At 49.0% G+C, this 9,744-nt stretch overlaps 1 protein-coding gene across 1 annotated transcript in view; it reads left to right on the top strand.

Annotated features, from left to right (window-relative positions):
- The first annotated feature begins 1,674 nt into the window (after positions 1 to 1,674).
- LOC144141318 (oxygen-dependent choline dehydrogenase-like) overlaps positions 1,675 to 9,744 on the top strand; it is a 145,585-nt gene continuing 137,515 nt past the window's right edge. The window contains exons 1-2 of the mRNA XM_077672890.1: positions 1,675 to 1,828; positions 8,838 to 9,013. Coding sequence (XP_077529016.1) covers positions 8,863 to 9,013 — 151 coding nt within the window. The 5' untranslated portion in view covers positions 1,675 to 1,828; positions 8,838 to 8,862. The remainder of the gene's footprint in view (positions 1,829 to 8,837; positions 9,014 to 9,744) is intronic.

The raw sequence follows: 9,744 nt of genomic DNA, 5'->3' as shown, positions 1-9,744 counted from the left end.
TCGGGTGCATTAAATGAAGATGCGTCCGGTGTGGGAAGGAACCGGATTGTATGAGCCGTAGTGTAGTTTGTTGTTCTATAGAAAGGTCAGGGTAAAGCGAAGGTAAGGTCTGTCTCAGAAGGCGATAATGCTGGGTTATGTCCCTCAACGAGGCAAGCTGGTGACTTTCCTGGTGCAGCTCCATGGCACGGGGGGTAAAAGTGCAGGCTTGGTGGGCGTATTCGTTGACCTCCATGGAAGCGTGAGCGGGTGTTCAGATGAGCTGAATCGAACCATTTGGGGAGTGGTTTTTAGCACACGCAGTGCAGGTCGGGAAACCAAACCTGACTGGTAATTTGGTAGGCTTGTTGGGAATCGGTGACTACCTTACGAACCCGTGGTTTAGATGGAGCCAAAGCGATGGCTGCCTCTTCTGCTGCCGTCATGTGTTCGGCCTTGAGTGAGGCACAAGCAAGGAGGTTGGTTCTGGGGGTAGCCACGATGATTGTGCACTGCTGCCCTCGATGTTGGGAGACGTCTGTGTCGATAATAACATGATCCCGACGGAGGGTGGTGTTGAGCGCTTGAGCCCGTCCTTGTCGGCAACCCTCGTCGTGTGAGGGGTTTATATTTCTAAGAAAAGGGAGCATCTTTAGTTCTTGTCGCCAAAAGTCTAGGAGTACATCAAGCGGAACTACATTCTGTGTTGCCCAGCCAATCTGGTAAATGATACCGCAACCCGCCGCAGTTCTGCTCATTCGGAGCTTCTGGATAGAAAGATGACAATCTATCAGCTCTTCCACCGTGTTGTAGAGCCCTGTGATAAGCATCCTCTCTGTGTACGCACTCATGGGAAGACCAATGGCTCGCTCAACCGCCAGTATTGGGTAGCTTCTTAATGGCAGGTTGCATTAAAAATCGTCATCCGCACCACTTACGAGAGGGGCAATCGAATATCCGCAGCAGTGTCAAGCCTAACACATGTGTAGGCAGACCTGTAGGCAGACCGGCCGGCTGTTCCCAGTGCGCGTCTCCCCACCCACGGTCTCCAGCGTCGCGCGTCGTTCTCTAGCCGGGGCAGCAATATGCACCCGCGGCGCCTGCGTCACGTCCACGGTCGTTTTTTAATTAAGCGGATGACGAGATCAGTACGTAGGGGCATTAGCAGAAACTGCCGCCGACGCGTAATCGACAGTGCTACCTACGACAGCTTGCGAGATCTGGTCTGTGATATGTGTCCGACAGTTTTGTGGGCATATACGAAATGTCACGTTTCGCGGCACGCGCTGAAACCGAAACTGCGACGGGCCGCATTACAAACGTCTTTAAACAACCGCAGCTGTCTGAAGCGAATGAGGTTTCTACACTTGATAAATAGGTCGCAAAAAACAAGATGCGAAATTTTGGTATCAGTGCCCCTTTAAAATCTGCGTGGGGGATCTGAATGAAAATTCAAGGTAAGTGTGCAAACTATAAGTGGTTCGTGAAAAGCGGGTTTTTTACGGCGTTTAGTTTACGTAAGACAAACAGTCAGGCGTCACCTTCTAAAGGGTCGGGCCAGTGTGATGCGGTGGGAGTGCGCCTGAGCGACTCTCTCGCAGCTGCCCTTACAAATCCATGTCTTGCCGACACAGAGCATTGTGTTGCTCACAAAGCGAGTTACTAGCCCTGCCAGAAATGACCGCTACACCGGCACGTGCAAGACAGGTTGCGCATCAGGCAGAATGCAGGCCGCTGACGTGGAGGCTCTTTTTTCCGCGGCGGCCCCGTTCAGGTGCAGCATCGTGTCGAAGTACCTCTGAGGCTGCGTCTCCTGGAAGAAACGAATCGCACTGAAAGAAGTTTCCAAGTAAGTTCTGCTGGTGAAGGAGTATGGCTGTCTTATACAATGTTATCTGATGCTGCGGCACCAGGGAATCTATCAGCCGTGCGCGCTGTACGCCACAATGAAAAGCGGCAAGTCAGACAGCGGCAAGTCTGTTGAAGGGGCCGTGGAGCCAACGCACAGCTTTGTTCAAGTTTAGAGAGCTGTCCTTTGGTAACTCACCGAGCTCCATTCCATCCAGGAGAGGTGCGTTTTTTAACCCTAAATACCACAAGAAATATTATAAAACTCACATTTCGCGTCACAGCGATGTGTAATCGTCCGGCGTGACGCAATATGGGCCAGTACTGAAATATTTCTATACTGTTTTAGCTGCACGTTCGCATTCAAATGATACAATCAAACGGTACTAGAGTCCCCACTACAATGACCCAATCATGTTTCTTGGCAGTGACTTTGGCCGGCGGACAGCAATCGCACGAACAAGATATTGTGACGTTAAGGGAAATGGCGAAAAATTGGCTGGAGAGTTGCCCCTGCTTCAACTTTTTTCTTTAACATCTGGATTAATTGCTTAAGGTGTCATCGTTATCTGTATACAGCAGTCTTTTTATCTTCATGGACCCATTTAAGAGGCTTCCTCAAGCTGTTGTGTGCATTTAGAGACGCTCAGGGCTGGAAAAGTATTGTGGGTACCTTACAAGGGTATTCACTGTAGCGGCCAGCTAAGACGCACACTGCCGCGCCTTCTGTAGAGGAATGTCGTGCTGCGCAGGAGTACAAGATGGGGATCATAGAGACATGCATGGGGACTTTTCGAGGGACGAGACTCGACTGCGTCGGCGGCATTGCCCTGGCCCAGGACAACACCGCGAAGCTGCATTTAGTCTGTCGATGTTTCGTCCGTGTTCGTTATGCAGGGGTCCCCTTATGAGCACAGAGTTTCATACCAATGTACAGTAGAGGGAAATGTGGCGCCATGTATCTAAGCGAGTCGCACTTCAGCAAGCGTGCCGTCATGCACCGATTAGAAACATTCCTCTCGTCCTTGGCATGGCTCATGAACACGCTGAACAGTTGTCTGTGGCTGCAAAAAAAGAACCATATTTTATTAAGTTTATATTTAAAGCTGCTTATACATTAAAAAAAAGCTATCCCCAAGATATTTCTCAGGAATTCTTTGGAAGCGTCATAGAAGACCAAAAAAAATGTTACCGTTTTTTTGTTGATTTTCTATTCAGGAGCGAAAAGAAGCCACGTGGCTAGCCCTGACAAGTATGAGCGGAACGTTGCTAGCGCTATGGCGGCGCCTACGACAGCAGGCTATTGCAGCGGCAGGGTTCCCTGTAGTATGTATTGGTGTGAAACTACATGCTTTAGACTAAGCCTTCGTGTCACGCAAAAACCAAAGAAATGGTGGCCAGACTGGAGCTTGGGAAAGAGCGAACGGTGGTCCTTTCACCTTGGGCAAACCGTAGGAGCCGACTTCGCCGGCATGCTTTCCTAGTGTGGTTGCCTGTCGGGAGCTCCAGAAGGACACACCGACCCAAACACCGCAGCTAAATTTCGCTGAATGTCTCGCCGAGCCCCTCTTCAGCTTGTTTCGCAATGGTCATGCGAAGACGCGTGGTGGGGTGACTGCTGTGTAGGCCCGGCGCCATCTCCGATGATACTATGGTGCTTCAAAGCGTCAGAGTTTCGTACTGGGATATACAAGAGGGAAGTCTGTCGCTGCAATTGCTCCAGTCATGGTCGCCGCCACAGCTGCTGCAAGCATTTACCGCGTACTTGGCCTGGCTTTGATCTCGTGCGAAAAGGCTCACAGGTATGTTGGAGCTACCTTGCGTAGAGCTTACTTTCCGGGACAAGATGTTCGCGAAAAGGCGCCCAGAGGCAAATGTTTGGTTCTTAAAACTCGCTAAGGCGTAGAAAAGTGTTGGGAAGGCAAAAATGATACTGAAGTTAGGTTTGTAGATATTAGGGCGAAAAACCATCAAAACTCTTTGCAAGCTTGTGTGCCGTCGCTACTGTATGAGGGTGTACTGGTAGTACTGGTGGCTTGGAACGGCGGGTGGTGTTTTTCCCGTTTGCAGACCGTTATAGAGGTACTGAGGGTCCAGCATGATCAACTAATGGAGCTAAGAGGGTGGAATGCACAATGAGAAGCCGCAAATAATACTTGGACAGTTCCCTTCGGTGGCCTTTGGACAGATAGGCTGTGAAATAAGTCGAATATTCTTTTTTGAATCGACAAGTCTTTTTTGAATCGACAAGTCAAAGGTGCTATGGTGACAAAATGCAACTTTGTTCAATTAGAAATTAGCCTTTGGTTACTGAGTCGGCTACATTCCAGCCACTACGAACACTTTTCCAACAGAAAAAAAAGTAATCGTGGAAAAGTTTCAAATTTTGCGCTACAGTGACGTAATATGGGCAACATGACGCAATGTTGGCCAGTATCAACACCGACTGTAAAGCCTCAGTTCTTCCCCCTTTCCATTCGCGCTACGTCACCTAATCGGGTGGATGGAGGCGGTCGATCCCTGCGGACGCTGTCACCCAATCTGTCACAGCGACGTTGCGGAATCACACGTCTGCAGGGTGTCCCACTCCCTACTGCCTCTCAGATTCGGCATTCCCCGGCGTGTATTTTTTCACGTGCATCTCTTCGCCGTCGAGTCGCTCGTTTTTCGCGTGTTCCTGTGAGTGTTTTTGTGTCTGCCAATTTTGGCAATGTCGAAGGAAGTGTGCTCAGATGCCGTTCCAATGATGTGTACCGCGATGCCGCGGCAAACCTTTCCAATGATGTGTACCGCGATGCCGCGGCAACTACACCAGGGACACGAAGGTACAGGTGTTCAATTTCCCGAGGGAAGAAATACTGAGGAATGTATGGATACACGCGGTGCTGCGAGAAAACTTCACTGTCACCGAGAATTCGAGGGTAAGCTTCTTTTTTTTCATTTTGGTAGAGAATGGCTGTTTCATTGCTAAAGGATACACGTGAACGTGTAATTGGCTCACAAGCAGCCCTTTTGTATGTCAAGCACCGATGGGTTTGCCTATTGAGGGTACTTTTTTTCTAGGTATGCGAACTTCACTTCGCAGATCCGGATAATATCCGTGTAGCCACATATACAGATCAAGCCACTGTCCGCACCATCACAGTGCCGCTAACTCATATGCGCCTTCGGCAGGACGACGTACCTACGAAGTCCGCCAACCATCCGGCCTACATGTCTAGGGAAGCCACAAAGAGGGAAGACCCCGACTCTAAGCGGGCGCGCGTGGAGCACGCTGCCTTGCAAAGAGCCGTCGCCGAATCCAACGAGGCGCTTGACAGAGCTCGCAAGGATAGAGCCAATTTCTTAAGCTATCTAGCCAGCCGCTTGAGGAGCGAGGGGATAAACTTCTGGCATGTCATCGAGAAAAATGAAAGGCTTTTTATGATTCACATCGTCGAACATGAAGCGCTCTTGCTAACGTACTCTGTTTGCGTCAAAGGAGACTTGAGCGTGACAGTAAATGTAATAAAAACGGCCATAAAAAAGCTAGGCGCAGATGAGTGCGTTCCAGAAACTCCCACCAGAAAAAGGCATATCGTGCAATTCCTTGAAGACATCAAGAAGTGCTACGGCGGCGTGAAGTCCAACTCAATCGCATGAATTTTCGAGGCTGTTTGCTTACTGTTCGATCAGTTGTCTACGTCCGAAGAGGAAGACAGCGCTGACTGCAATCGTTTTCTGCAAGAGCAGGTCAATTTATACCTAGCAAAAAAACAGCGCAGAGGCTACTCATATGATTTCAGGATGTTTTGTAGCCTCTTCTTCACATGGAAGCATGACCTTTTCACATCCTATGAAAATCAGGTCATTGTGCTCTTCATACAATATGAGCCCACAACAAGAACATCGCAGTGAAACATTCCTTAGTTACATGGCAAGGAGAATTTCTGACCAGCGCTTTGTGACCGTAATGGTAGACAAAATCCATATGAAACCCTATTTTGATTGCAAAGGGGGTAACATTACCGGCGTTGCGCTCAACCAAAATGAAGCTGCAAACTGTGCTCTCGTTTTCATGGTGCACAGCCTCACGTGCAAATTGAAAAAAGTTGTGCACACCGTGCCAGTGCACAGGCTAGACGCGCAGTTCCTGCACAAGACGCCTGAAGATGTGATTTGCGGGCTGGAAAAGATTGGGTACCGGCTCATGTGCGTCGTGAGTGACAACAACTCTGAACAGCCTAATGATATCCCCCTTCGGATCGCCTACACCTAACAGAAGTGTGTACCAGCACTCGTCAGACCCTGCAAGGCCGCTGTTCTTCGTTATTGACCCGGTACACATACTGAAGTGCATACGAAATACCCGGATAAACCAGAAGAATGACCAAGTTTTCTTCTACTTCTCTGATATTCAAACAGACAGGGCGTAGCCAGAGCGCATGCAAACAGCGTCATTTGCGACAATCAGGGAGCTTCACAGAGCAAAGACAGTGACCAACTGTTGAAGCGTGGGTAAGCCGTCTACCCTCCTACCCTACCCATGGGTAGCCATCTACAAGAAAAGCCATCTACCCTTCGAATACTGAAATGCAGAACGTAAAGCTTGCCCTCGAAATATTCAACGAATTCTTGCGTTGCGTGCTCTTCGAACAAAGCTGAACCTCTTCTCCTTTGACGCCACCGCTACTTTCATTGAAATCGTCCTGAAGGGGTGGAAAATTGTAAATGTAAAAACTCCGTGGAAGGGACAGAGGCTGACCAGTTCCAACAACCTGGGTTTTCCGTTGAGAATGATCCAAAAAAGGACTTCTTACGCATGCTGCTGACATGGCTGTACGACTGGAAAAGCAAAGACCTCGACAAGGGTACTTTGACGAAGGATACCCACGCTGCCCTGGAGCACACCACCTACGCGCTTGTGGAGCTCGCTAGGTACAGCTTCGAAGAGCTTCGGATGTTTTATGTTCTTTTTTGAAAGATACAGACTGACTGCGTAGAAAACCGCTTTGTGAGGTATAGACAACTCGCAGGAGCGCAGTGCCACGTTTCCATCAGGCAGATTTACGAAGTGGAAAACAAGCGGCTGCGCCTGCAGAGCGCTTTTCCAACGGTTTCCACTCATAAGCACTGGGAATGTGTGCGGAAGCGTTACTCCCCAGCTGCAACGTACCTGTAAGCACCGAGACTCCGTAGAACGTGCGGGATGTCCTTCCTATCCAGGTCTACGCTGCAGGCTAAGCACTCTACAGGGTCCTAAAGAAGTTGAACTGCGAAAAAATGTAGGGACTGTCGAAAGACGACCACGGAATCTGCCGCTCATGGGCACTGCGATCTTGGGAAGTAGTTGGACCGAGGAGATCTATTGCACCCATCGATGTTTGCACTAAACGCTGTTGCTCACAGCTGCGTTATCGTAGAAACAGCTGGCTACGCAGCCAGAAATGCTTGTGATGCCCGAACAGCGCCAGGTCATCATGAACCTGACAATGGGACTGCTGGCCAACGAAGAACAATCTGACTTTGACGCCTGTGAGAATGGTCACACGAGTGAAGCAGTGCGGTGCAGCACAAACGTTTTGCTGAAGAACTGTTGTGACAAACTGAACAACAAACTTGTCGGTGCTGCGGACAAGTAAAAAAGGGAAAGCCCCAACTCTCACCAACAAATCGGTCTGTTTTCCGTTTCCATTTTCAATTTCCATTTTCTATTTTTATTACACCAAAGACCCTTCCGGGCATTACATAAGGGGGGGGGGCGGACCACAAAATCACATGGTACACTCAAGCGTCCCAATCTAGCGCAGGCAGGAAATGAAACTGGTTTGTATAAATAAATGTTTTGTTCCTATAATTTTCTTAGCGCCATATGCTAGTTATTTATTTATTTATTTGTTTATTTATTTATTTATTATCAATAATGTAGGTCTTCTGCAGACCCATGCAGTAAGCGGGCATACAACATCCCAGGTATCTAATTAGATACAAAGTCAAGAAAATACAATATTTTGAGGGACGATAAGCGAATAGTACATTGGTGCACTTCCCATACGCGAGAATAGGAAAACAAAATACTGTAAACCACGTGCTACGCATGAAAGACAATATATGTACAAAAAAGTACAATACACCACTGCAAACCCCGTTTTTCGCTATCACAACAAAAGAGAAAAAAGGTTTCGGCTCTGTGCATCTGCGCCACACCCGCTTTTGCACCGTGCTCCGATGTTTTACCAAACTGCCCTGTCGTGTGACGCATCGGAAAGAGAGCTAGGCCTTCTCCCTAGGGTTCCAGTCGGTATTGCCAGCACTAAGGACACTGGGCCTCACCAGACCGGGATGTTCCGTGCCCAGCCCCAGGGCTGCCTTTGGGCCGCAGTTCTCGCTGGAATACACGGCAAAATGGCGGACCGGACGGCATCCCGGGCTTTCCGGGTACCTAATCTGGGATTGAAAATCGAAGAGGCTCATTGTTATCAGCGTTGATTTGATTGATTGTGGGGGTTTAACGCGCCGACGCAACGCAGGCGATGAGGCGCGCCGTAGTGGAGGGCTCCGGATTAATTTTTACCACCTGGGGATCTTTATCGTGCGCCGAAATCTCGTACACACGGGCGTTTTTGCTTTTCGCCTCCATCAGAAAAGCGGCCGCCGCGGCCGGGAATCCAACCAGCGACCTCGTGCTCAGCAGCGCAACGCCTTAGCCACTGAGCCACCGGGGGGGGTTGTTATCAGCGTGTTAACTGCACTTTATCCATCCAGCGATACGATCAACCGAAACTAGAGCCAATCGCGCACTCATGTTTCTTGGTGGTGGCATTGGTGGGAGGCCGACAATGGCCACTGTGCCGCTTCATGGAGAGAAATCGCCGGGAAATGGCTCGGAATTGCTTTCATCTGTCCTCCCCAACATCTCAGACATTTGTGTGGTGTTTGCGATAAAATTTGTATCACGGTTACAGTAACAAAGCATTCGTTCTCATTTGCAAGCTCGCGTGTTGTCTGCGCGGCCCGCTCTCGCCTTGCAGCAGCAGCCGGCGAGCGCGGGCGAGCATGATCAGCTCGGTGGAGATCCCGTTCGTGATCCCCAAGTGGGGCGCCTTCCTGATGGCCCAGGTGCTGGCCATGCTGCAGCTCAGCTTCCCGCCCGACATGAGCGTCTACCACACCGACAAGCTGCACAAGGAGTACGACTACGTCATAGGTCAGTGGCATCCGCCAGTTGCAGCAGTCCCCCATCAGAGCTTGGGGCGTGCGAGGAGAAAAAACAACAACGCAGAATTTCAGGACTTTCCACTAATTCTTACCACGCTAGCGTGACGTGCGAGTTTTTATGGCGAAATTAGGCAATCAATAGCCAAAAACGTTGTGTTACACAATCATTTTACAGCTTTCCTTTTCTCCTTTTCGACACTGAAGCGGCTTTGCCCGATTATAGCGATTAAGTGCCTTAACTCCGAAATTATGCGTTCCTATAGAAATGCAGGCATTCACGCGGTTGCTCCATTCTCAAGATTTTTAATGAGCAGCATTCTTTTATCCCACAACCAGGACCGTGTAACACCCCGCATTTCCACAATAATGCAGATTTCGCGCAGTTCCACCTTTAATCGTTATAATAGTGCAAATGTAGATAATCATTCGAACTGACTTTTGAAAAACAAAAAATAAGAACAATATAAAAGATACTGAAAATCACGATCCGTGGAACGCCTTGCATTTCCACAAAAATGCAGGTAACGCGGAAGTTCCACCTGTAATCGTTGCAAAGCGCAAATGGAGTTATTTGGCCGAACAGAATTTTCAGAAATAAAACATAAGAGAAATACCAAAAATAGCGAAAATGCTACATATGAGGTTATACAAACCAAAGAAATACTAGAGGACTGGTAAGAAAGTACGATGAATATATATTTAGAGGTAGAGGCACGAAAG

Source organism: Haemaphysalis longicornis, unplaced genomic scaffold (genome assembly GCF_048455015.1).
Source record: "Haemaphysalis longicornis isolate Haplotype H1 unplaced genomic scaffold, Haemaphysalis longicornis Haplotype H1 scaffold_6, whole genome shotgun sequence".
Classification (NCBI taxonomy): domain Eukaryota; kingdom Metazoa; phylum Arthropoda; class Arachnida; order Ixodida; family Ixodidae; genus Haemaphysalis; species Haemaphysalis longicornis.
The sequence above is the reverse complement of the archived record's forward strand: the minus strand, read 5'-3'. Positions and strand labels throughout refer to the sequence as shown.